This window comes from Dasypus novemcinctus, chromosome 10, assembly GCF_030445035.2.
Source record: "Dasypus novemcinctus isolate mDasNov1 chromosome 10, mDasNov1.1.hap2, whole genome shotgun sequence".
Taxonomy (NCBI): Eukaryota; Metazoa; Chordata; class Mammalia; order Cingulata; family Dasypodidae; genus Dasypus; species Dasypus novemcinctus.
In genome coordinates this window covers 11,262,050-11,290,019 of record NC_080682.1, presented here as the reverse complement: position 1 = coordinate 11,290,019, position 27,970 = coordinate 11,262,050, and the positions used below count along the sequence as shown (strand labels likewise).

General features: G+C 46.0%; 1 protein-coding gene across 2 annotated transcripts; it reads left to right on the top strand.

Annotated features, from left to right (window-relative positions):
- The first annotated feature begins 6,654 nt into the window (after positions 1–6,654).
- Positions 6,655–20,712, top strand: LGALS12 (galectin 12). Of its 2 annotated transcripts, XM_004451404.5 has the most exons (9): positions 6,655–6,821; positions 8,311–8,399; positions 8,541–8,754; positions 9,997–10,116; positions 10,676–10,714; positions 11,220–11,246; positions 11,799–11,887; positions 17,711–17,861; positions 18,368–20,712. In XM_004451404.5, the coding sequence occupies exons 1-9, from the start codon at positions 6,753–6,755 to the stop codon at positions 18,512–18,514; spliced, it is 945 nt and encodes a 314-aa protein (XP_004451461.2). In that variant the 5' UTR covers positions 6,655–6,752; the 3' UTR covers positions 18,515–20,712. The 2 variants fall into 2 exon arrangements, with proteins under 2 accessions (XP_004451461.2, XP_004451459.2); XM_004451402.5 differs by lacking the exons at positions 17,711–17,861; positions 18,368–20,712 and adding an exon at positions 11,967–14,398.
- Positions 20,713–27,970: the final 7,258 nt, after the last annotated feature.

Sequence of the window (27,970 nt, the reverse complement as noted above, 5' to 3'; positions counted from 1 at the left end):
AACACCCTTCTCGGGAATATTGAGGCAGATGCCTCACAAAGATTTGAAACAGTGCCGTTGAAACCTGAGAAGCAGCAGAGTAGCTCCACAGGAAAAACAAACACTGTGGCTACCAGGCCCTATGGCAGCAGTTCCAGCTACTTGTTACTCACCAGCAGCTCATGGACATCACCCACGAGTGTCCAGCATGCTCACTCCAACAACTGCAACAATTACCTCATTGGATGGAACATATTGGCCAAGCACAAACCCCAATAGCGTGATGGCAAGTGTATTACTTTGGTCCCCTCCGCAAAATATGCTTTCACTGCTATAGACACTGTCATGGAACTTTCATAGCCAACAAGCTATTATTTGCTACCAACAAAAGTGCCCTATATGGGGTGCCAGCCCAAATTAACAATAGCCAAGAAACTCCATTTATTGGTCACCTGACAAAGTCTTAAGCTATAAATCAGGATATTGTTTGAATTTTCCATCTGCCTTTTAATCCCACTGGTGCATGTCTTATAAAAAGGATGAATGGCCTTTTAAAGGAGCAAATAAAAAAACGATAAAGGACCTTTACAGCAATAAACTAAGAAACTGTCTCCAACCTTAACCTGTTTAAATTCAGCACAAGTTACAGCCCCTGCTCCAATTGAAATGCTAATAGCAAAACCAAAGCAAGCATTGAGAATATCGATTAAAGGGCCAGTAGCCCTACAGCCCAAAGGGGGGACTAATAATAATCTATTGTTGCCTATACCTGAAATCATACAAATTGGGAAAATGAGGTCACTTGGCTGTGTGCTGGCCTATGCAGCCTTGCTGGTTGGGAATCTTAAACCCATGGGAAATAGGAGTCACCCAAAACATTATTATAAAACCACAAGAAAAGTTAAGTATTTGTAAACACCTTTTGAGGATGAGTAGCAGCTTTACCCTACTGCATACAACAGCAATCCATGGTAACTAAGTTCCTCCTCCAGGAAGTCATCCTGAAGTTTAGACTGTCCCAAACAACTTGGTTAGATAAGAAACCTGCTTTTATTTCAGCTGTGATACAAGGTGTCAGCCAATGTCTTAGAATTAAGTGGAAACTGCATGCAGCCTGGAGACCTGAGTCATCAGGAAAAGTGGGAAGGATGAACTATACTTAAAAAAAAAAAAATTAAATAATATTTATCAAGAAACATAGTTAAAGTGGACAGATACACTTAACCCAGCTCTCCTTCTAGTTAGGGTAACCCCTAGAAGAGGACTCGAGTTAAGTCCTTTCAAGCTTATGTACAGAAGGCCCTTTCTCAGCAACTCGAAGGAAACACCCAATTCCCCAATAACCTTAGGGGGAGCCCCCCATTAGTGCGCCTTGCAGTGAGGGGAGCTTCTCCCCACAATGCATGCATATGCACACATGCACCTAAAATATCCAACCAACCAGCCTCTCCACCCCTTCTCAGGCAGGGATCAGGTTCTTTTAAAAGTTTAGAAAAACAAACACCCTGAAGATCAGTTTAAACCTAAATAAGAGGGACCTTATACAGTCTCATTCTTCTCTTAAATTACAGAGATTCAAGTCCTGGGTCCATCTTACCAGAGGAAAGCCTTACTACTTATCAGGTTCGACAGATAAAGGAAATCCTAAACCAGAAACCACACCTGAGCATAAAGCAAAATATGAAGTGACCACCAGTCACAAATTCTGTTCTTTTTTTACAGAATCTACCAATAGCTAGCCCTAAGGGAAGGTACTAAGCATCCCACACACCTGTTTTACGAATCATCCAAAACCTCTAAAATGAAAACAACTGTTGGTACTGTATAAATTTGCACAATCAATATCAAATAACGCCTGGACAAGCTGTACTGTGGAATGCTTCAGTTCATCTATACATGGAAAGCAGTGGCCAAAAAAGTCTACTTAAACAAAATTCAACAGACTTTTGTAAAAGCCGATCCTTAAACATGTAACACCAGAAATAATCAAAACTAGCCAATTAATCCCTTTGTTTACCTTTTAGGAATCAGCGTTCACTGGAACTGCAGCTACATCCATATATTTAGCTACCAGTCTCTCCAGAGATGTAGGAGCATTAAGAAACTAAATAACAAAGCCAATAACCTAATAACAAGGGGAAATAAGTTCTCCTTCTGAAACCCATCCAGCTTCACCCAGTGGCTGCTCGCTCGCCTTTGTTAATTATTAACTAAATTCTTTTGGCAGTTGTACCCTTACTCATATCATGCATGCAACGCTTTTATTCAAAAGCACTTGCAAACTTTAACAAACAGGCTTTTCCTCCTCAGACCACCCTTTTACAATAGTTTCCTAAGAGATCAAGGCCCATTTTGTCAGCAGGAAATAGTTACAAAAGATCTGAGCTTCCTCCCTTTCCCCTGTGATAAGAGTATTGCCAAAAACTTGAAGGAGGGAATTGATGGATGTAGGATGACTAAATACCTGAAAGTGACTTGTTTCTCTCCCTGTTGCTAGGATACAAAGGAATGAATTATATGTAAATTAGAAGGTAATAAGATAAAACCCTCTCTTGATGCCAAATTCCACTTCTGGTGGTCAAGAATATCCTGTTGAAGCAATGAAGTATGAACCAGCTTCAACCGGTTGGCTGAATCTGCACAGAAGGCCCTGCTGTCCTCACTTCAATTGTTTAATAACCAGAGTAAAATTCCCACCCGGGGGTGATGTTATCCACTCCTTTTTTGATGATGCAATGTATGTGCAAGCATGATTTCCTGAACGCACTAATCATACAATTATGTAATCAGCTATGTGTGTTCATGCATATGCATAAAAGCTAATGCATAATCAAAGCCAATGCTAAGTAGTAACTTAGGTATATATATATATTTTTTTTTTTTTTAATTTTTATTTCTCTCCCCTTCCTCCCCCACTCCAGTTGTCTGCTCTCTGTGTCAATTTGCTGTGTGCTCTTCTTTGTCTACTTCTGTTGTCAGCCGCACGGGAATCTGTGTTTCTTTTTGTTGCATCATCTTGTTGTGTCAGCTCTCCGTGTGTGTGGCACCATTCCTGGGCAGGCTGCACTGTCTTTCACGCCGGGCGGCTCTCCTTACAGGGTGTACTCCTTGCATGTGGGGTTCCCCTACACGGGGATACCCCTCTGTGGCACGGCACTCCTTGTGCACATCAGCACTGCGCATGGACCAGCTCCACACTGGTTAAGGAGGCCTGGGGTTTGAACCACGGACCTCCCATGTGGTAGACGGACACCCTAACCACTGGGCCAAGTCCGCTTCCCCGTAACTTAGGTATTTAAGCACGAGTAAAACCACAGCACAGCGAGTCAGGACTGAGTTGCTTTAAACCAACCTTGGCTCCTGTCCGCAGACATAACTTACTTAATAAATGTAAGTTCTGCTGAATTCTTGTGTTATAAAGTTTTTTTTCTCTAGTTGTCCCTAAAGGCCCAGCTTTGGGGCCTCACACCTTCATTCCTCAACAATATTGATAGAGCATCCCTGTGTCCATGTTGTACACTCTGATTCCCACACTCCTGTCCACCTCCACCAAAGTGGTCTTAACCAGAATTGACCAGCTTACCAGCCCTCTGGACCATACACATCGGTTCTCTGGTTTTTGCTTTTTGTTAATGGCACCAGAATCTTCCCAGTCATCTGATTCAGGATGCTGAGTTCTTTTTATTGCTCCCCTTTCCCTTGTCTCCCTTATCCTATCCCATCAGTCAGATTCTATGGGTTCTTCTTGCCTAGAACTTCTAAGTATCCCATGTTCTGTCCCAGGATGACGTGAAACTGATGCTGGGAGAAGGAGGATCCTAGAGGGAGTTTCCAGGGACCTAGAAAGCAATCAGAAGAAAGTCAGATTTGTAGACCAAAGTAGGTTAATTTATGCCTTATTTCCTTCCTAAGGAGAAAGAGGTACACCTATTCAGAAGCAGAGATTGTGATAGAAGCTCCCAGATCACAGAATGGGGGAAAGCAGGGCTGGGATCACGGGCTGTTTCCCAGGCTATTAATTGGTAGTTGGTGCAAACAGTAAAATCACTCCAGTTGTAATCAGGCATCAGTTGGAAGGATGCGTGACCAGTTTTTGCTTGACACTATAATTCCATACCTGCTGGGCAGGAACCATAAACCACCACCTGCTTCCTTTATTCATTCTATAAATATATTTTGAGCACTTACTCTTCATCGGGCACTTTATTCAGAAATGTGAGTATAAGAACAAATCTTCCTCATGGAATTTATAGTTGGGGAGTAAGAGGAAGATAAACATTAAATAAATAATTCTTCAAATACATAATGACAAGTTACGGTGGTTCTCTGAGGGAAAAAAGTATGGGATGTAGGGAGCTGGAGTGGGGATGGAGGGTGCTGGGTAATATAGGTTGAATTGTGTCCCCTGAAAAGTATGCCCAAGTCCTACCCCCTGGTACCTGTGCCTATGACCGTACCTGGAAATGGGGTCTTTGCAGGTGCAATTAAGTTAAGATGTAGTCATACTGGACTAGGGTAGGTCCTGATCCAATGCCTGGAGTCCTTACAAGAAGAGGGAAAAATGGGAACAGATGTGTCGGGAGAACGCCGAGTGCCGGCGGAGGCAGAGATTGGAGTGACGCGTCTCGTCTCCCAACCAAGTGAGCCAGGGACTGCCACCCCCCACCAGAGGCTAAGAGAGAGGCATCAGAGGAACCAGCCTGCCAGCCCCTTGATGCGGGACTTCTGGCCTCCAGAATCGAGAGAGAATAAATTTCTGTTGTTTTAAGCCACAGAGTTTGCAGTCAGGTGCTCTGGCAGCCCTTAAGCTAAGACTCAGGTATTATTCCCATCCTCGGAGGAGGCGTAGCTGCCCCCCTGCCAGTGTCAAGATCACCAGGGGACCTGGGGGGTGGGGGGGGCCTGGGGTCATCATCCCTTTCCCGGACCTCTTTCACAAGTTCTGCCTGACGTTGGCTCGGGGAGAGGGATTTGCCCTCCCTACCCCCAGACAGACACACAGACACTACCAAGGACAAGAGACAAGCTCTTGAAGTGTTTTAAGCCCAGGCAAAGTTGGGTCCTTGGAAAATAGAAAAGAACTGCGGCTTCCCTCTGCCGCCTCCCCCACGGTGCTCCCCGTCCGCCCCTCTCCACCCCGCGCGGTCGTGACAGCCTCGGGGCTTCAGAAAGAGAACAGTTCTAGCCGAGCCCTCCCTCCGCCGTTCAGATTCGGGAACTCAGGCTGGGGTGGGGTGGGGGGGGCGGGGCGCGATTTGCCGCTGGGGCCGGGACCCCACTACCTCTGATTCCCAGTGCGGGCTGCGCGTCCCTGACCCCCGGTCCCTCCGCCTTTGAGATCTCTTCCCCGCTGTGCGCGTAGACTGCGCTTCCTGAACATGCTCTGGTCCCAGCTCCCCAGCAGGCACCCAGTGAGCAAGGCCACAGCCCTCCCAGTTAGGCCCTAAGTCAGCACTTCTCAAACCTTGAAGTGCACCACAACCACCCGGAGAGCGCGTGAAGGTGCAGTCCTGGGCCTCACCGCTTAGTAGGGATTCCCCCACGGTAGGTACAGGGTGGGGCCCGAGAATCTGCATTTCTGACAAGCTTCCGGGTGAGGCTGAGGCGGCCTGCCCTGGACCACACGGTGAGCAGCATTGGCCAAGACGCCTCCAGGCTCTCTCCCCTCCGTCGGAGGAGGTGCTGGCTCTTCCCGCAGCAGCAGCCATGCCCTGGAGCCCGTGGCCCCCGGCTGCTTCCCCCCGGAGCTCCCTGCTGCCACGCCTGCCTGACGCTACTGCCAGGCCCCGGGACCTCCCGCTCGGGAGCGAGTGGGAAGGCAGCGCTGGCTTTTCAAGGGAAAGCCTGATTGGAATTTGAACCAGAACTGGCCAAGCTCTAGTGACTAGTGGCAGGACTTGGGGGCTGGGGTCTCTAGTCCTAAAGTTCCCAGGGAAGCGTGAGAACAACACAGATCCCTGCGCCCTGGCCCCGCCCCCAGGCGCACACCTCCCTGCAGACAGGTGGCTGTGGTCACCCGTCCATGAACAGAAACCGCAGCCCCAAGACGGAAATGACTTGCCCAAGGGCGCGGTGTCTGCCCAGCTCTCCTGCAGTGTGGCCGGTGCTCCCGTGGCACGCGCTGCCTTTTCCCTTTTGCCCTCCTCTCTTCCCCTGCCCCCTTTCCACCTTTCCCTATCCCGCCTTCTTGACTTTTCTAGCTGGTGTTGACACGAAGCCTCAGGGGACCATAAAACTTGGAAAAGGGAGAAGAGTGGGGAAAGGGGCAGGAAAACAAGGGAAAGAGGACTTTTGCAGGCAGGGTAGGGAGGGGGAAAGGGGAAGCCACCCAATGCCTTGTCCAGGAAGCTGGGGGTGGAGCTGCCCCGGGATTGCAGAGGCAGGCCACCATCCCTATCTCTGATATGGCCCAGCAGACAGTAGCCCCGGAAACCACAGACTCGCGGTAGCCTCCAAGGAGTCAGCCTCTGGCCTCCCTCTGCCAAGGCTCTGCTTCGGGCCTGGAGCCTAAGACGGACATGGCTGTCAGCTGACAGCCCCAGTTCAGCCCAGCTGCGGGCTCTTCTGTGCACTGGTTGGGGCTGGGGCTGGCGTGGGGCCCTGGGGGTGGATCACTGCCCTCCCCAGCCTGCCCTCCCTGGCCTGCTCCAAGCAGCATTACGACTTGCAGGGTGCAGGTGAGACTAGCAGCTGGACAGCTACCCCAGACGCCTCAGGATCTTGGCTCCTGGAAATCAGAACGGGCAGCCCGAGCGGTGGTCAGCCCTTCCCTCATGTCACCCGGAGAAAAACTGAACCCGCTTCCTGACAGCTTCCTCCTGCAGCCGCCAGCCTTCTACCCGGTAAGCAGCCTGATCTGGGGCCTTCTGGGTCTCGGGTAACTTCCCTTCCAGCTGGGCCCGGATTCTCAGGCAGTGGACTGGATAGAGCCTGGTCTTGGGCCCCGCTTCCCCTCGCGCCTGTCCTGGGCCCCGAAAGTTCCCCCTGAGCTTGGCAAAGTGGCTGACCAGCAAGTGCCCGCTTGGGCGTGACTGCCTGCTGGGCTCCCAGGGCGCTGGCATTTTGGAAGTGGCCAAGCCTGGAGACCCGGGCCCGGACCTCTGCAGCCCCAGCAGGGGGGTCATGGGCGGGTGGGAAAGCACCTCCAGCTCAGGGCTGCAGGGGGAGGTGGGAGGCGCTGCTTTTCTTCCTCCTCCTGCTCAGTGCCCTGGCTGCCTTAGCGGGTTTTGCAAAGCCAGGCAGTGCTTCACAGAAAGCTGGACCCCCAGCAGACCGCCCCCTTCCTTGGGGCCGTGACTGGACTGTTGAGCCTGGTGGCCGCGTTCCCTTTCCTTGGGCCTCCCTCGCAGGACAGCCGCATCAGCTCAGTTGAAGCACAGGCCAGGTCTGGAGCCTGGGAAGTGGAAGCAACAGAGCTGCTGAGCCCGGCTAAACTGTGGGTGCTCTGGCAGGCTGGGATTGGGGCCCCCTGCACCTCCCCAGGTGCCTGAGTAATAGGGTGAAGCAGGCTTCCAGCTGGAGGGCGGCGCTGGTTTCTGCTCTTTCCAGGTGGTTTGGCTTCTCAAGGCTGCTGGTGAGGCCGAGCTGTGCACAGGCCTGCCGGCGGCCTCCTGCACAGTTCCCATTTGTTGAACAAACCTCCCACAGTGCTGCGCCAGGCCAGGCGCTGCGCCTACAGGGGGGAAGGCCCAGGGACTTATGCCTCCCGTGGGAGAGGGCCAGCCGCGTGCCTCCCTCTAAGCCAGCGGAGAAGGCTTCAGAGGAGGCGTCAGGAGCCTTCAAAGACAAGTAGGATTTCACAGAGTGGTGGGAGGCAGTTCCAGAAAAGGTAGGGAGTGGGAAAACTGTGCGGTCCATTTTAGGAATGTCGGGCAGAAACTCAGTGGGGAAAGAGCCTGGCAGGGAGGCTTGGGCCACAACCAGGAACCTCTCCCCGTGCCCACATCAGGGTCAGCTCTCGGTTCCCAGCTCCGTCCTTCTGCTCCCCCTTCCCAGGCTCCAGTCACTAAACCATCCTCAGGGAGCCTCAGCGCCAGGGTTCTGGGGGCTAGGATGACATCTGGGGACAAGCCAGGGGCGAGGTGTTGGATGGTGCTCCCAGGGGCAGCGCCGCTGAACCTGGCTCCGCACTGAAATGCGGATTTGACACGTGATGGTCCAGGAAAAGGGAGCAGGGGGCAGAGAACGGCTTAGATAAAATTAATTTTCCCCCATTTTCTGTTTTAGGCGGGAAAGTCGAGTTTTCTTATTCTTCTTTGCTCTCTCCTCCCACAACATAGATGCCTGGGTCCTTTCCCCAGCCTTTCAGTGACGGTATCTCTCCTTGTTCAGGTGGTTCCTTATGTCACGACCATTTTTGGTGGCCTGCACACAGGCAAGATGGTCATGCTGCAGGGAGTGGTTCCAAAAGACGCTCGCAGGTAAGAGGGGTGCACAGGTTAGGGGGTTCCCGGGTCAGGGGGTGGGGCTGCAGCTCAGCCAAGCGGTGGGCTCCCACCTGCCTTCAGGGCCGCCGGGGGCCTCTGACTCCAGCTGCGTGCTGAGAACCGACCTCCGCCCAGGTTCCAGGTGGACTTCCAGTGTGGCTGCAGCGTGCAGCCCCAGCCAGACATCGCCTTCCACTTCAACCCTCGCTTCCACACCACCAGGCCCCACGTCATCTGCAACACCCTGCGCGGTGGGTGCTGGCAAGCGGAGGCCCGCTGGCCTGGCCTGGCTCTGCAGAGAGGCTCCGGCTTCCTCATCCTCTTTCTGTTTGGGGATGAGGAGGTGAAGGTGGGTGGAAGGGATGGGCATCAGGTGCTCGAGAACTTGTGTTCGTCTGTGCCTCCTTTCAGTCAAATCCCCCATGCCACCTGGATTGGAGGGACAGGCGGGTTCCAGCCTCGACCGTGCCTGGGCCTGGAGAAAGCACCACTGCCATGATCCCAGCAAACACCTGGGCAGTGCCCGCTGGGTGCCAAGCACTGCTCTAAGCTCTTTAAATAGATCCGCTCATTTAAGCTTGCAGCAACCCTGTCTTAGCCTGCGGGGGCTGCCACGACACAGACTACAGAATGGGTTGGCTTGAACAAAAGGAACGTATTGTCTCCCAGGTTTGGAGACTGAATGTCAAGGTGTTGGCACAGCTTGCTTCCCCCCAGAGTCTTCAGCATTCTGGCACCCCCCATCCCGTGTGATCCATCTCTCTCCTCGCGTCTGCACCTCTGGTTTCCACTGCCTTCTGGCTTCTATTGAGTGCCTGTACCCGAATTTTCTCCGCTATAAGGACTCCGCGCATATGGATTAAGGCCCACCCCGATTCAATTTGGCCTCATCCAAATAGGATCTTCGAGGAGCCTGTTCAAATGAGTCCACATCTTAACACCAACATTTTCCCAGATCCTATTTTCAAATGGGTTCACACCCACAGGACCGGGGCTTGGGAGGGGGCATGACTCAATCCCAACAAACCGCGTGGGGTGGGTGCTTCGATGCCCCCGTCTTACAGCTGAGGGGGCAGGGAACTTCGCCTGCAGGCTCTGACCTCTGATGTAACCTCCTGCAGATAGACGATGGGCTCTTCACGCTTCTCCAGCGGAGAAGGCAGTGGGGGGAGAGGGCCAGCAGCAGGAAGATGTGGGGGCAGCTGGCGGTGGGGGGCTGTGGGATGAGCCTCAGTTTCCTCACCTGCTCGCAGGTCTGCTGAGAAAGTGAAACGAGGGACTGCAGAAGTGCCTTGCCAGGGGTCGGCAGGGTGTGGGTGGCTCCAAGGCCAGCTCTGCCTTCTGCCTGTTCTGCAGCCTTGGGGAGGTTATGTAAGCTCCTCAAGCCTCCGTCATCTCAACTGTAAAATGTACTCCCCTCACGGAGCTGTCGTGAAGACAGACGAGCAAAACCCAGGTAGAAGAGCTTCCCAGGTAGCTCAGTGATTGAACACCTGCTTCTCATGCACAGGGTCCCAGGGTCAATTCCCAGTAAAAGTGCCTCATGAACTCCGTGGACGTTACTGCCGTTGAGCAGCCTCTGTCTCTCCAGGTGAGCGTGAATGGACAGCACTTTCTCCACTACCCCTACCGGCTCCCGCTGGCCCGTGTGGACACCCTGGGCATATACGGTGACATCTTTGTCAAGGCTGTTGGGTTCCTGAACATCAACGTAAGTTTATTTGAGGCTGAGGCCAGGGGGCAGCAGCCTCTGACTTCCCCTGACCCCGGGGCAGGCCTGGGGACCCCTCCTCGCCCCAGACAGAGACAGCTGAGGACTGTCACTTCAGTTAGAGCTAAGGGGGAGGGGTCCGTAGGGTGCCAGATAGGAGTGGGCGAGGGGAAAGGAAAAGGGGCTCCCGGGGCCTCTGTACTGGGTGTGGGGCCTGGTTAACACAGAACAACCCGGAGGGCTTGGAGCAGTGGGGCCCGCACGGACCGTGGCTGGCGATGTCATTCCCACTTCAGCAGCTAAGTGAAAATGCAGATGTCTGGGACCCACCACCAGAGATTCTGATTCTCAGAGCCGAGGTGGGGCCCAGGAATCAGCATATTCCAAAGGCAGGGCTTGGGACCCACTGACAAGCCCTTCGGGGAAGAGGAGGTGCTCTAAAAGCCAAGGCCAGCCTCTGCCCACCTCCCCAGCACAGGCAGGAGAGTCAGGAGTCAAACAAATGCCTCGGAGTTTGCAGCCGTCCTGAATCCTGCTTGTTCTGTCTCTTTCCGAGCAGCCATTTGAGGAGGGTGGAAGAGAGTATCCGGCTGGACATGTGAGTCTTGGGAGCAGGGTTAGACGTGGTGGCCCAGCCCCACCAGCTGGGCTGGCCAGACCCCTCCTCCCCCAGCATGGCCTGCCCTCGTTCACACTGCACGGGCGGAGCTGCCCGGTCCCGCACTGCTGCGGCTGCCACGGAGATGCTGGGCTCTGCTTGGGTCCCAGAGAGCCTGGATTTGCCTCGCCCAGCAGGTGTCCAGGGTCCCCTGGGAAGAGGGCGGGGTCAGGGGGTCCCTTTTGCTTGGAGCTTTCCCTTCTCGGAGCAGCAGGGTTGGCCCCTCAGGACAGAAGGGGAGGCCCGAGTCCCTGCCCAAGGCCACATGGCGAGGGAGTGACAGGCTCTCCCATCACTTCCTCTGGATTCAAGAGGACCCCACTGGGGTTTACCCGCTGCTGTGAGACAGACCCCAGATATCCCCAATGCATAGCAACGATAACACTAATCGGTGCCTTTTCCTTAAACAAACACACATGGCCTCATCCCACCCTTTCCTTGACAGCCTTTCCTGCTGAACAGCCCCAGACTGGTGAGTGCCCCTTCCTCCTATTTCCTCCGGGAGGTTAGGCCTTTCCTGCTCCCTCAGGGGTGGGAGAGCAGCCTGGCTGGGAAGCTAAGGAGTTTCCCCTTCCTTTCTAGAAACCTGCAGGTGGTGGGGTGGGCGGGGCAGCTGCAGACTGAAGCCCCAGCTTCCCTTTTGCCTGTTCTTCCTTCATTCTGTAAACAGTTATTTGATACTCCTCTGTGCCAGGCTCTAGAAGCTTCCAGGTCAAAGGCCAGTGGGGGAGACAGACTGCTGTGTGGTTGTCACAGCTCGGGGCGCAGCCATGGGCGAGGTGCATGTGCTTGACAAGCAGAGTGGGCACCGAACTCAGCCTGGAGGGGCCAGGGAGGGCTTTCGGCAGGAGCAGGGCGAAGCAGGTTCAGTAACTGACCCGCGCTAAGCCCCTCCTGGCTCCTGGCCTCGAGACAGGCGCTTCCTTGCTCAGTGCTGCTCTGCTGGTCTGAGCCTGGCCCAGGCCGGTGGCCCCTCCCTGAGGCCCTGGGAGTGGAATTCTCAGTTCTTCCTGTGTTCCTTCAGGAGGTGCCCTGCTCACGAGCTCTTCCCCGGGGTCTCTGGCCCGGACAGGCCATCGTGGTGCGGGGGCTGGTCCTGCAAGAGCCCAAAGAGTAAGTATCCAGGAAGGGAGGGAGCAGCCTCTCTGGGCAGACAAACGCTTTACAAGCGTCACCTCACTGACTTTTCCAGCGCTGCCCCTGGAGAAGCCAGCTGCCCAAGGTCGCAGAGCTCATCAGAGTCAGGACGGGGCAGAGAGCACCTGCGTGGCCTCTTATTTGGATCCTTCTGGGAGGATCTTTCCTGCCCGCCCATTGGGTCATGCCAACTGGTCTCTTGTGGCAGGTCTGAGCTGGGGCCCCCGGAGAAGCCCTTTGCAGGCAGGGGACAGGCAGAGGCTGAGTCCCAGAGGGAGGACGCCTCCCTCAGTGACACAGGGGGTGGTTTAGGAAAGAGTGGGGCTGCCCCGGGGGGCAGGGGCGCTGCTTGGACACCAGGACTGGGAGGACCATGGTTACCAAGCCCACGCTGCCTGCCTGCTCCTGCTGGGGTGCTCCCACCCCAACTGCCGAGCCTGTGGGCTCAACTCCAGTTCTTCCAGGGAGAAGGGCTGGGCGATGTTGTGTTAGCATTTTTCTACCCAAACCAGTGTTACAAAGCGGTCCTGCTATACGGCCATCCATCCCTAACTACAAATTACAATTCTTAAAAAAATTTTTTTTTAAATTTCACTCTCCTGATTCTCTCCCCTGTCTGATATAAACATGTGTTATGGCAAAATTCTTTTCCCCTTGATCTGTCTTGCTATAGGGTTATCTTTATTTTTTTAAACAAACACACCCCTTCTTCCTCCCCTCCTCCCTCCTGCTCTGGTCACCTCTCATCTGCATTCTATCTCTGCAAATTTGCTGTATCTAGTCATTTCTTACAAGTGATATCATACAATTACTGTTCTTATGTTTTGTGCTTATGTCACAGAGCATGTTTTCAAGGTTCTTCCATGTGGCAGCATGTCTCATAACTTCCTTTTTCCTTGTGGTTGAATAATATTCCATTGTGGGTATATTCCACATTCTCTTTATCCATTAAATAGTTGATGAACATTTGGTTTCCTTCTGGCTTTCAGCTATTGTGAATAGTGCTGCTATAAGCACTGGTGTGCAAGGATCTATTTGAGAACTTTTTACTCTCTTTGAGTATATACCTAGAAGTGGGATTGCTGGATCAAATGGTGTTTCTATATTTAACTTTTTGTGAAACCACCATATTGCTTTTCATAGTGGCTACACCATTTTACATTTCTACCAAGAAAGCACTAGAGTTCCAATTTCTCTCCAACACTTGTTATTTTCTGTTTTGTTTTTTCCCAAATAATATCCACTCTTGGGGGTATGGAGCAGTACAGTTTTAATTTGCATTTTCCTCAGCACTACTGATGTTCAGCATCTTTTCATGTGTTTATTGGCAATTTGTATATCTTCTTTGAAGAAATGTCTACTCAAGTCCTTTGCCCATTTTTAATTGGGTTGTCATTTTGTTGTTGAGTTGAAGAAGTTCTTTAGATGCTCTGGATATTAAACCCTTATCTGATATATTATTTGAAACTATTTTCTTCCATTCTGTGTGTTGTCTTTTCACTTTCTTGATAGTTTCCTTTGCTGCACAAAACATTTTTAATTTTGATAAAATCAAATTTATCTGTTCTTTCTTTTGCGGCTTGTGCTTTTGGTGTCGTATCTAAGAATCCATTGCTAAATCTCAGGTCATGAAGATTTGACCCTATGTTATCTCCTAAGAGAGTTGATCTTTGTATATGGTGTGAGGTAGGGGTTTAGCATCATTTTTCTGCATGTGGATATACAGTTTTCCCAATACCATTTGTTGAAGAGACTTCTTTCCCTACTGCATGTGCTTAGCACTTTTGGTAAAAATAACCATTTGATCTATTTCTGGGATTTCAATTCTGTTCCATTGATCTATTTATCTATCTCTGAGGCATACAATAGATGTTATTATAAATGGAATTGATTTTTAATTTCCTCTTCAGATTGTTCTGTATTAGTGTATAAGAACACAGTTTGTGTGTGTGTGTGTGTGTGTGTTTCATCTTGTACTCTGCCATTTTGCTGAATTACTTTACTAGCTTTAGTAATTTTCTTGCGGGTTCCTTTGAGTTTTCTATATATAAGATCAGGTCGTCTGCAAATAAAGATAGTGTTACATTTTCCTTTCCAATTTGGGTAACTTTTTATTTCTTTTTCTTGCCTAATTTCTCTGGTAAGCACTTATAGTACAATATTCAATAGCAATAGTAAAAAGCTTGTTCCTGCTCTTACAGGGAAAGCTTTATGTCTTTCACCATTGAGTTTGATGTTAGCTATCAATTTTCGTAAATGACCTTTATCATGTTGAGAAAGTTCCCTTCTATTCCTACTTTTATGAGTGTTTTTATCAAGCAAGGGTGCTGGATTTTGTCAAATGCCTTTTCCACATCGGTAGACATAATCGTGTGGGGTTTTTCCTTCATTCTATTTATATAGTGTATTACATTGATTTATTTTTGTATGTTGAACCTCCCTTTTATTCCTGGAATAAATCATGACCATGGTGTATAATTCTTTTAATGTGCTGTTGGATTCAGTTTGCTAGTATTTTGTAAAGGATTGTTCTGTCATTTTCTTTTCTTGTGATGTCTTTACCAGGCTTTAGTATCAGAGTAAAACTGACCTCATAGAATGAATTAGGAGGTGTACCTTCCTCTGGAACTCTTTGTAAGAGTCTGAGAAAGATTGGTGTTAATTCTTAGGTGTTTGGTAGAATTCACTGGTGAAGTCATATGGTCCTTGACTTTTTTTGGTGAAAGTATTTTTGATTCAATCTCTGTACTTGTTATATGCTTGTTGATGTTTTCTATTTCTTTTTGAGGCAGTTTGGGTAATTGATATAGTTTTAGGAATTTTTCCTAGATTATCTAATTGTTTTTTTTTTAAACAATAGATTTTATTGATACAGATTAATAAAGCATACAATTCATTGAAAGTGTGCAATGAGGGAAGCGGATGTGGCTCCACTGACAGAGTGTCCGCCTACCGTATAGCGGGTCCAGGGTTCGATCCCCAGGGCCTCCTGGCCGGTGTGGAGCTGGCCCATGCGCAGTGCTGATGTACGCAAGAAGTGCCATGCCATGCAGGGGTGCCCCTGCGTAGGGGAGCCCCACGCACAAGGAGTGCATCCCACAAGGAGAGCCGCCCCTCATGAAAAAAGCGCAGCCCACCCAGGAGTGGCGCACACACAGAGCGCTGACCCAGCAAGATGACGCCTCTAATTGTTTTGTGTACAATTGTTCATAACATTTTCTTGTAATCCTTTTTATTTCTGTAAGTTAGTAGGAACATCACCATTATCCTTTCTAATTTTAGTTAAATGTATCTTCGCTCTTTTTTCTTTGTGAGTTTGGCTAAAGTTTTGGTAAGCCCATTCAATTTTTCAAAGAACCAACTCTTTGTTTTGTTTATTCTCTCCATTGTTTTTCTGTTCTGTTTCATTTATCTCCATTCTAATCTCAATTATTTCTTTTCTGCTAATGCTGTGTTTACCTTGCTCTTCTTTTTCTAGTTCCTCAAGATGTAAAGTTAGGTTATTAATTTAAAATCTTTCCTTTTTTAATATAGGCATTCATAGCTATAAATTTGAGTATTATCTTTTCTACATCCATAAGTTTTCATATTTGTGTTATTGTTTTCATTTGTCTCTAAGTATTTTCTAATTTCCCTTTAATTTTTTCATTAACCCATTGGTTGTTGAAGAGTGTGCTGTTCAATTTCCACATATTTGTAAAATTTCCAGCTTTTCTTCTGTTATTGATTTCTTACCTCATTTCATTGTGGTGAGATTCATTTTTATTATTTCAATATTTTAAACTTTAGACTTCTGTTGTGCTTTAACATATGATCTATCCCAGAGAATGATGGTGTTCACATGAAACTGTCATTGTTGGGTGAAATGTTCTCTGTATGTCAGTTAGATCTAGTTGATGTACAGTGTTGTTCAGGTCCTCTATTTCCTTATTGATCTCTATTTAGATGGTCTATCCATTGTTGAAAGTCTTGTGTTTAAATCTCCAACTGTTATTGTAGAGCTGTCTGCCATAGTGAAGTGCCAGATTCTCAAGGTGGAGAAGCAGAATGGATGTTTAGGCTCAGTGACGCCAGATCTTTTGATTGCTTTTAAAGAGAACCTGGAAGTCAGTTTTTATATAAACTCTTTTGATATTTGAAGACCGTGTTGTAAACCTTAAGAAGACTGCGGGCCAGCTAGAGTGCCTCTGAAGGCTGACTCAGCAGTGAGCCATCACCAGGACAGCATGGTGCCTGGCACCGAGCAAGCTGCCAAAAATGCTGCTGCTGTTCCTGGTCTTTCTGAAAGCAACTGATGACTTGAATCAGACAGATGGAGAGAGAGTCGGAGGGCACAGGGTTCATCCGAGGGAATGAGGGTGGGTATCACAACAGCCTCAAAAAACTTCAGTTCACCAGAGCTCCAGCAGGCATTTAGAGGGCGCCCATTGCCAGCCTGGGGCTGTGCCGGATGAGCGTGCGGTAGAGGAACTCTGAGGCCTCCAAAGGTTCTCAGGACAGTGGAAAGACAAAGCCTCACCGGGGAGCCCAGAAAGGGGCTTGGAGGGGAGAAAGCATAGGAGAGATGGGGGTGGGGGTGAATTAGGGGGCTTGGGGCTGGAGCCTCCAGCAGTCTACTCTCCAGGGTCCCTGCCTTCCAAGCTTCTTCCCAGCTTTGAGCCTATCCATCTGCTACCCAAATCTGGAACTTTATGGACCCTCCTCCTGGAATGGATCCACCTAGGAGTCTGAAAGCCTCCCCCCAAGGGCAGGCCCTTTCCCTGCTCTGCCTGCCACCTGCATCCTGTGTCTCCTCTCACTTTCAGCTACTTCCAACTGAGGAGTCAGCCCACAGCAGCTTCATGGGGGTTGTTTCAAAGAAGGTGACTTTGGAAGCTCCAGAGACATGAAACAGAAATTGGCTGCCCCAGGCGTGAGGCGGGTGCCAGGCAGTAGAAAGCCCCGCCCCCATATCCGTTCCACATCCCAGCTTGAGGCTCACAAGTATTACAAGAAACAGAGCAAATCATTTCACTTCTGTTCCTCGTCAGTTAAATGGCTACTAAGACTCATAGTGCAGGAATTTTGTATTAAGAAAGGCAAACACTAACATCTGTAAAATACCTACTGTGTGCCAGGGACTTGCTAGGTTTCATAGACATTCTCTCCTTTGTTCCCATCAGTGGCCCTCATAGGCAGGTATTGGGTTATACAGAATTATTTCACTTTCATTGGGTATCATTTGAGTGCTTTGTGCCAAGGACTGTTAACAAACTATTACATGTATAGCTCATTTAATTCTCACAATTGTTTCACCAGGCAAGTATGGTTCTGTTACTATCCCCATATCACAGATGAGGAAGTTGAGGCACAGAGAGATTAAGTGACTCACCCAAGGTCACAGGACTAGAAAGGAGCAGAACCAGTGTTGAGCCAGGCAGCCTCGCTCTAACTACTAAGCAATTTGTAAGCACTTAAGGCAATACCTGGCACCCCGTTAGCACTCGATCTATTATCACAATTGTCCCCACCTCAAGGAGGGGAAACTGAGACTCAGGCCAGGTAATTTGCCCAAGGTCCCCCAGTGAGCTCATGGCAGCAAAGGGATGCAATCCCGGGTCTGTTGTAGGTTCTAGAGTCTGGCGTCCCACGCACAAGCGTCCAGCCCAGGGCTGTGGTAGCCCTTAGCACTGGTTTCTGGAGGCAGAATCTCTGAATATTCCAGCTGTTCTCCCCGCTCCATCCGCCCTCCCTTCCAGCAGCCACAGCTCAGAGGAGTCAGCTGGGCGGCGGGCCCTTTTCTGGCTCCCCTCCCTGCAGTTTCACGCTGAGCCTGAGGGATGGCTGTGCCCATGTTCCCGTGATGCTCCGAGCTTCCTTCACAGACAGGACTCTGGCCTGGGTCTCCCCTTGGGGAAGGAAGAAGCTGATCTTGGCCCCCTTCCTCTTTTATCCCCAGCGATTCTTTGAGGTGAGTCAGAGCAAGAGTAGTTCCCCAGCCTCCACTCCCCACTCTGGGCTGGAGCACGGAGAGCTGGCAGACTGTGGAGGTGCATCCTGGAGGCAGGGGCGGGCAGGGTCAGACAGAAAGTCCAGTGCAGTGGCCCTCAACTCTCCACGCTGCTGCCAGGCATCCCAGAATCTCAGATTTCACTAATCTGGGTGGGCCCAGGCATTGCTGTTATTCAGAATTCCCCCGATGATCCCAACATGCAGCCAGGATTGAGAACTGCTGGTCGATGGGAAGGGACCCTGTTACAGGTGGTGGAACTGAGGCCCAGAGCTGGGAAGATCCTTGTCGAAGGTCAGGGTGGGCTGGTGACAAGCTTGCTCCCTGGTCCCATTCTTTGCCACCTCATTGCCCTTTGGGCCTAGTTCTGGGGTCCTCTGAAGAGAGGAGGGGCTTTCTGGGTCATGCACCAGGCAGAGGGAGGTCCACCTGGCCAGCTGCACCCTGCTCATGCCCTCCTTTTCCAGGTGCTGCTCCTGTGCCAGGAGGGAGGGCTGAAGTTGGCACTCAATGGGCAGGGGCTGGGGGCCACCAGCCTGGGCCAGGAGGCCCTGGAGGGGCTGCGGGAGCTCCGGATCAGTGGCAGCGTCCAGCTCTTCTGCGTCCACTCCTGAGGGCAATCAGAGAAGAAGAGGATTAGCCTATGCCGGAGCCCCGCATGCTGGCCCCACTATCCTCCCCCCATCTAACTGTCCAGTGTCACCACCATTCCAGGCCTGGCTCACGTCTGGGGCCCTGAGCCTGAGTATGCAGGAACTTTGGGCCCCAGGCAGAGGGAAGGCACAAGACTGGGAAGCCTTCTCAAAACTCTGTACCTCCCTCCACCCCGAACCCGGGACCGGGCTCCATCCTCCTTCAGGGACCTCAACTGGAGCTCATGGAGGCAGGTTATATAGCCTAACAGACACACCCCAAAATACACTGGCTTAGAGAATTGAGAAGTTTATTTCACTCTCATCTAGCAGTTCTGGGGAGAATGGGCTAGCTCAGTGGGGGAGCTCTACTACCCTGGGACACTCAGTTTCTCTCCTCCCAGGGCATGTCATCTGTGTGGCTGAAGCTCTGTTGCCTCCATGTCCAGGTTTCAGCCACTGCGAAGGCAGATGGAGAATGTCAGAGCCCACCTGGCTGCTTACACCCCGGGCCTGGAATTGGCACACACTGCTTACACATGCATTTCATTGGTCATACTGTCCGCTGGAGAGGCTGGGAGATATTCTCCAACGGCATGTGCCCAGCCATAGTTCTGTAACTATGAAAAGAGAGAATGGATTTGGGTGGATAGCAGCAGTAGGCGCCATTAATATCTTCATTTTATAAAGGAGGGCACAGAGGCACAGAGAGGCTAAATAATTTGCCAGGATCACACAACTAGTGGGTGGTGGGGCCAGGATTAGAACCCAGTGATTCTGTCTGCAGAGTCTGTGGCTATAAACCATTATACCCCAGCACATGCATACACACTAGAATAGCCATTAAGGTTGGCATAGGAGTGGGGCTTGGGAGGAATAAAAGAAACTAGCACATTTGGGAAACGCATAGATATGGAAAAAGAGGAATACCCCCAAAGGAGAGAGAAGGACTAAAGAAGATAGAATAAAACTAAGTATATCAGTCATCCCAGTAAATGAGATTGTTTTGTTTCGCTAGGAAACAAAATCCATTTATATGCTGTTTACGAGAAGCATCCCTAAAGGAAGGTGACAAAAGAAGGTTGTTTTCTTCTAGCCCTTGTCCAATTTGTAGTGATATTTATTTGGTTATTTGTCTCCTCCACTAAACTGTCTATTCCACCCAAGGCAGGACCCACATGTGACTACTTTGTTCTCCACCATACCTAGTGCTTTGCTTCTCACATATATATTATCAATAAATAATAAGAGTAATTAACACTTTCAAGAAATATTACTAAATCCCCAAGAGGAAGATGCTTTTATTGCCTCCATTTTAAAGAGGAGAAACTAAAGCTCACAGATTTAATGAGTTATTGGAAAGTATGGCAATGGTTTATCAAGGAAAACAGCACAAAGAAAGCAGGAGTGATGATATGAATGCCTGATGAAGGATGAAGCAAAACCAAGAACATTAAATGGGACAAAGAGGAATGTTTTATGATACTGTATGGTCCACATAGAAGAATACAAGTCATAAAACTTTATATACTCAATAACATAACAATGAAATAAATAAAATAAAAAACTCCCTGGAAATAAATGTTTAAAGCCATAAATAAATAAAAAATATCCACAAATTTTAAAACCTGAACTCTATGAAACTATAATCATACCAGGGGACTCTATCAGTCAGTACAGGGGAGATTATGCTGCAGTAACAAAACTCAAATCTTAGTGGCTTAACGCAACAAAGTTTAATTCTAATGCATCTTACGTGTCTACCACAAGCCAGCTGGGGCTCTGCTCGGTGTCGTGGTCCTTATTCCAGGACAGAGGCCTCTCACTTCCTCTTCCCCTCTCCCTCGGGGTTGCCTTGTCTAGGAAATTATGCTTCTCTTGTTTATGGCCTCACACTCCACCTCTCAGAAAACCCATTCTTACATTCTACATGCCCCCTTTCAGTGAATATCCCTGAGCAGCAATTGAGGGGCACATCTGGAGGCGGAATCCACAACAAAACAATATAATATACATATGCTAATACCTATGCCTGCTAATGTCAAGAAGAGAATTAGTAAAGCTAATCTCCAAACCCCACTCTGTGGGTTAGAAGGCAATATTGTCCAAGGCATTCTGCCTCCAGCGGACTGTCCACACACCCAACGGTCAGCCTGGTTATGGGTTCCAGCTACTTCAGTTGCGCATTTCAGGAATTCATTTCCTTCTACTGTAAGCTTGATTTGCTCATCAGCATCTAAAAGCCTTCAGAATTCCTGAAGCAGTATCGTCACAGGTTAGAGCATACTTCTGACAGAGGAAAGGGCCCTATATAGTCTATTTGCCAGGGTGCCTGACCTGCATTCCCTGTGGTATCCGGCCCATATTATGGGATGGAGACGCCTCTGTTGAGTGCATATTGGACAGGATTCACAGGCTGTAAGCACATTGCTATATTTCAAAGGGAGATGTAAACTTTTACATAATTCCCATACAATCTTAGGACCCTTGTGTCCTAGTTTACGGTGTAGCCAATTTGTTTGTTCATGGTTTTCATCAACCCATCAAATTTTAGCTAAGATGGTTGGCTTCCAAATTTCCCAGAGGGATGTGTGAAATATGGGTTGGAAAGTGCCAGATTGTTAATTTGGGATCAGGTTTTGTGCCTGAATCAAATATTTTCCCGTATTTGATTGACCCTTGATAAAAATCCTGGACTTCTAGGTTCAAGGAGCTTGCCTGATAGATAACACTTCACATATGCTGTCACAAGACAGTAATGGGGTTGGTTTTTTGGGTTTTTTTTTTTTTTTTTTTTTTTTGAGATACTGGGGCCAGGCATGGAAGCCAGGCCCTTCCATATGAGAAGCAGGTGCTCAGTCACTGAATCATATCAGCTCCCCTGAGTGGGATTTGTCATTTGTTTGCTTGTTGGGTTTTTTTGTTTGTTTTGTTTTTAGGAGGCAACAGATACCAAACCCGAGACCTCCCATGTGGGAAGCAGGCACTCAATCACTTGAGTCATATCTGCTCCCCCATTAATGGAGTCACTTAGCACATACTGTGTGACTCCACCAAGAGGACTCTTGGAAACGTGCACCTGGTTTCCTCTGGATATTACCCCATGTACGTTTTCCTTTGCTAACTTTGCTTTGTACCCTTTAACCGTAAGGAATTACAGTCATAATTATGACTACATGCCAAGTACTGCAAATCCCTCTAATGAATCTCTGAACCTGGAGGTGATCTTGTGGATCCCAACACCTATATTTTCTTGATAAAGCAATGTTATCATTCTGTAAAGTCCCTATTTATCCCTGATAATTTCTTTTACTCAGAAATGTACTTTGTCAGATATTGCTATAGCCACTCCAACTTTCTTTGATTAGTATTTTCAAGTTATATCTTTTTCCATCGTTCTCCTTTTAACCTACCTATATGATTTTATTTGAAGTGAGTCTCCTGTAGGTAACATATTGTAGTATAGAGTTGTGTTGAGGTTTTTGTTTCAATCCATTAAAATTTTAAAATCCATTGTACTTCCAAACAATTCTGACAATCTTTCTTTTAATTGATGTGTTTAGACCATTTATATTTAACATTGTTATTGATATGTTTGGATTTAGGTGTACCATCTTATTATTTGTTTTCTGTTTGTTCCCTCTTTTTCTTGTTCTTTTTTAAAAAATTTTATTGATACATATTAATAAAATATAAATCCATCCAAAGTGTAAAATCAGTGGTATTGGTATAATCGCTGTTGTTGTACATTCATCACTTCAATCATTTTTAGAACATTTTCATTATTCTAGTAATAATAATAATAATAATAAACAAAAACCAAACAAACAAAAACTCATCACCTCTAAATCTCCCTATGATTCCCCTTCCATGCATAGCTGCTATTCTGTTTCCTTCTCTCTAGCGTATTTATATTTACATTTTGTAAAATAGTCTTATATATGCAATGTCACCCATATTCATATTTCACATGAGGTTTCACTATGTTATACAGTCCCTTGTTACATTTTTTAGCTTTCCTTCTAGTAATAAATGTATCTTTAGACTTTTCCTTTCAACTACTGTCATACCCATATAATAGCTCTGCTAGTCACAAACACCATGATGTGCTCTCACCATTCCATTCATTTCCAAAGATTTACAAAATATCTTTTAACCACTTCTGCACAGATTAACCCTCAGCTTTCCATTCTACCCTCATTTTATTTTCTGGTGACCTATATTCTAATTTTTAACTCCATGAATTTACACAATATATTTAGTTTATAATAAAGCAATTATATGACATTTGTCCTTTTGTGTCTGGCTTGTTTTCTGTCAACATAATGTACAGGTTAGTCCATATTGTCATATGCTTCACAGCTTAATTTCTTCTTACAGGTGCATAATATTCCATCATATGTATACATCACAATATGTTTATCCATTCATCATTTGATAGAACTATGATTAACACCACTATGAACATCAGTGTGCAGATGTCTGTTTTTATCACTGCTCTCAGTTCTTCTGGGTATATACACGGTAGCGGTATTGCCAGGTCACATGGCCAGTCTATATTCCACTTCCTTAGGAACCACCAGTCCTCCACATTGGCCGCACCATTCTACATTCCTGCCAACAGTGAATAAGTGTTCCTATCTCTCCACATCCTCTCCAACATCTACAGTTTTCTGTCTTTTTAATACTGGTCATTCTAATAGGTGTGAAATGATATCTCATTGTAGTTTTGATGTGCGTTTCCCTAATTGCTACTGATGTTGAACATTTTTTCATGTGTTTCTTTGCCATTTGTTTTTTCTTTGAATAATTGTCTTTTAAAGTCTTTTGCCCAATTTTTAATTGAGTAGTTTGTCTTTTTATTGTTGAGTTACATGATCTCTTTATATATCATGGATATTAAACCCTTATCATATATGTGATTTCCAAATATTTTCTCCTATTGAGTCAGCTGCCTTTTAACCCTTTTTTTTAGGAGGTACTGGGAATTGAACCCAAGACCTTGTATGGGAAGCAGGTGCTCAACCATTGAGCTATATCCACTCCCCAATTAGGGTTGGGTTTTTTTCATTTGTTTGTTTTTAGGAGGTTCTGGGGATCAAACCCAGGACCTCGTGCATGGGAAGCAGGTGCTCAACCACTTGAGCTACATCTGCTCCCCTTTTCAACCTTTTGACAAAGTCCTCTGTGGTGTAAAAGTGTTTTAATTTGAGAAGATCCTATTTATCTATTTTTTCTTTTGTTGTTTGTACTTTGGGTGTAACTACTGCATACCACAAGAGCTTGAAAACATTTTCCTACATTTTCTTCTAGTTTTATGAATGTTATTTTTATATTTAGGTCCTCAATCCATTTTGAGTTAATTTTTGTATAAGGTGTGAAGATAGGGTCCCCTTTCTTTCTTTTGGATATGGCTATCCAGTTCTTTCAGCACCATTTGTGGAATAGACTATTCTGGCCGAGCTGGAAGGGCTTGATCACCTTGTCAAATATCACTTAACTATATATGTGTGGGTCTATTTCTGAGTTCTCAATTCAGTTCCATTGGTCAATCTGTTTGTCTTTATGCCAGTACCATGCTGTTTTAACCACTCTATCTAAATAATACAATTTAAAATCAGGAATTGAGAGTCCTTCAACTTTGTTCTTCTTTTTAAAGACACATTTTTGGCTATTCAGGGCCCCTACCCTTCCAAATAAATTTGATAATTGGCTTTTCCCTTTCTGTAAAAAAAAAAAAAGGCTTTTGGGATTTTTATTGAGATTGAATTGAATCTGTAAATCAGTTTGGGTAGAATTGACATGTTAGTGATATATTTAGTCTTCCAATCCATGAACATGGAATGCCCTTCTATTTATTTGCCTTCTTTTTTTTTTTAATTATTTATTATTTTTTTTAAATTACATTATGAAAAATATGAGGTCCCATTCAACCCCACCGCCCCCGCCCCCCACTCCCCCCACAGCAACACTCTCTCCCATCATCATGACACATCCATTGCACCTGGTAAGTTCATCTCTGAGCATCACTGCACCCCATAGTCAATGGTCCACATCATAGCCCAGACTCTCTCACGTTCCATCCAGTGGGCCCTGGGGGGATCTATAATGTCCCGTAATTGTCCGTGAAGCACTATCCAGGACAACTCCACGTCCCGAAAACGCCTCCACTATCTCATCTCTTCCTCCCGTTCCCCACACCCAGCAGCCACCATGGCTACCGTTCCCACACCCATTCCACATTTTCTCTGTGGATATTGGATTGGTTGTGTCCATTGCACATCTATGTCAAGTGAGGGCTTCTTAAGTTTCTTTTAGCAATGTTTTGTAGTTTTCTGAATACAGGTCCTTTATGTCCTTGGTTAAGTTTATTCCTAAATATCTGATTGTTTTAGTCACTATTATAAATGGAATTTTTTTTTCTGATTTCTTCCTCAGATTGCACATCAATAGTGTGTGGAAACACTATTGATTTGTGCATATTAATCCTGTATCCTGCCATTTTGCTGAACTCATCTATTAGTTCTAGTAATTTTGTTGTGGGTTTTTCAGGGTTTTCTAGGTGTAGGATCATATCATCAGCAAACAGTGAAAGTTTTGGGGTGCCTTTTCTTTCTTTATCTAGCCTAGTTGCTCTGGCTTGAACTTCTAGAACAAAATTGAATAACAGTGGTGACAGTAGGCATCCTTGTCTTGTTCCTGATCGCAACAAGAAAGCTTTCAGTCTTTCACCATTGAATACAATGATAGCTGTAGATTTTTCCTATATGCACTTTATCATATTGAGAAAGCTTCTTTCATTTCTATCTTTTGGAGTGTTTTTTTTTTTTTATCAAGAAAAGATACTATACCTTGTCAAATACCTTTCCTACATCGATCAAGGGGATCACATGATTTTTCTTCTACAATTTATCAGTGTGGTTTATTACACTAATTGATTTTCTTGTGTTGAACCACACTTGCATACCTAGAATAAAACCCACTTGATTGTGGTATATAATTCTTTTTGTTTTTAAAGATTTATTTTATTTACTTATTTCTCCCTAGCCCCTGGTTGTTTGCATTTGCTGTGTCTGTTCATTGCATGCTTCTTCTTCTTTTTTTTTTTTTTTTGTAGAAGGCACTGGGAACCAAACCTGGGACCCTCCATGTGGGAGGAAGGTGCCTAATCACTTGAGCCACCTCCACTTCCTAGTATAATTCTTTTAATGTGCTTTTGGATTCTGTTTGTAAGTATTTTCTTAAGGATTTTTGCATCTATATTCATAAGAGATATTGGTCTGTACTTTTCTTTTTTCAGAGTACCTTTATCTGGTTTTGGTATTAGGGTAATATTGGCTTCATAGAATGAGTTTGGTAGCAGTCTTTCCTGTTCAATTTTTTTTGGAAGAGCTTGAGCATGATAGGTATTAGATTGTCTTTGAATGATCGGTAGAATTTACCTGTGAAGCCATCTGGTCCAGGAATTTTCATCTTTGGGAGGTTTTTGATGACTCTTTCAATTTCTTCACTTGTTGGTTTGTTGAGGGCTTATTTCTTCTAGGGTCAGTATAGGTGGTTCATGTGTTTCTAGGAATTGGTCTATCTCATCTACATTGTCTAGTTTTGGTATGCAGTTGTTCATAGTATCCTCTTATGATCTCTTTTATTTCTGCTGGTCTGTAATAATGTCCCTGTCATTTCTTATTTTATTTATTTGCATCTTCTCTCTTTTTCTTTGTCAGTTTCCCTTAGAGTTTGTTGATTTTGTTGATCTCAAAGAGCCAACTTTTGGTTTTGTTGATTCTCCCTATTGGTTTTTTATTCTTGATTTCACTTATTTCTGCCTTTGCAGTGTCCCATAGGTTTTGATATGTTATGTTCTTATTTTCATTCTTTCAAGATATTTGTTGAATTCTCTTGCAATTTCTTCCTTGACCCACTGATTATTTAAGAGTATGTTGTTTAATTTCCACGTATTTATGAATTTTTCCCTTTTTCCATCCTTTATTGATTTCCAGCTTCATTCTATTATAATCAGAGAAAGTGTTTTGTATAATTTCAATCTTTTTAAATTTATTAAGACTTATCTTGTGACTCAACATATGGTCTATCTTGGAGAAGGATCCATAAGCACTTGAAAAGAATGTATATCCTGCTGTTTTGGGGCACAATGCTTTGTATCTGTTAGGTCTAGTTCATTTTACATATTATTCAAGCACTCTGTTTCTTTATCCTCTGTCCAGATGTTCTGTTCAGAAATGAGACTGGTCTATTGAAGTCTCCAACTATTATTGTAGAGACATCTATTTGTCCTTTCAGTTTTACCAGTGTGTGTCTCATGTATCTTGGGGCACTCAGGTTAGGTGCATAAATATTTAGTATAGTTATTTCTTCTCGGTGAATTGCCCCTTTCATTAATATATAATTACCTTCTTCATCCCTTATAACAGTTTTGCATTTAAAATCTATTTTATCTGATATTAGTATCACTACTCCATCTCTTTTTTTGGTTACTATTTGCATGGGATATCTTTTTCCAAACTTTCACTTTTAACTGGTTGTGCCCTTACTTCTGAGGTTAGTCTCTTGTAGACAACATATAGATGGCTCATTTTTTTAATCCACTGTATCAATCTCAGTCTTATAATTAGAGAGTTCAAGCTATTAACATTCAATGTAATTACAGTGGAAGCATTACTTACTCATCCACTTTGTCCTTTGGCTTTCTGTTGTTATATCATGCTATTGGCTATCTTTTTACCCTTTAATTTACTCTTCCTATTAATTTTTATTTCTACACTCTTCTCCAAGTCTCTCACCCTAGTTTTTTCCTTTCAGGCTGCAGTACTCCCTTTAGTATCTCTTTTAATTCAGGTATTTTGGTAACATGTTCTATCAGTTTTTGTCTGTGAAGACTTTGAACTCACCCTCATTTTTTTTCAAACAAATACAAAATGTTTATTACACAAAAATGTAGTAACTGTCATACTATCAATTTGTTGAACTTAGAAAAAGTACTTATTATTATACAACTAATAAACACAACAACAAACTTCACATTTTTGTTACTCAAGCCAACTTAACCTCCAAGCTTTAAAAGTTACAAAATTTTGGTTTTAAAAATGTCACTCTATATCCCAATTTATTTTATGCCATGATAAAAACAAAATATCTTCAAAATGTTCTATACATGTAAGTGAAATAATGTTTGTAACATAAACTCATTTAAATAACATTTGGTATCAATTACAGCCCAACATGAATTAAACAGTAAACAGACTAAACAGGAAACATTAATGACAGCATGGAACTTAATACCTGTCACTTCACATATAGTACAATTATTAATCAATCTGATTGGGCGAGTGATTTTTAGAGAACATGGTTAGTTATTCTATCTCCCGGTATAACTGAATATGCTAACATTCTCATCAACTAAATATCATTTTCATTATT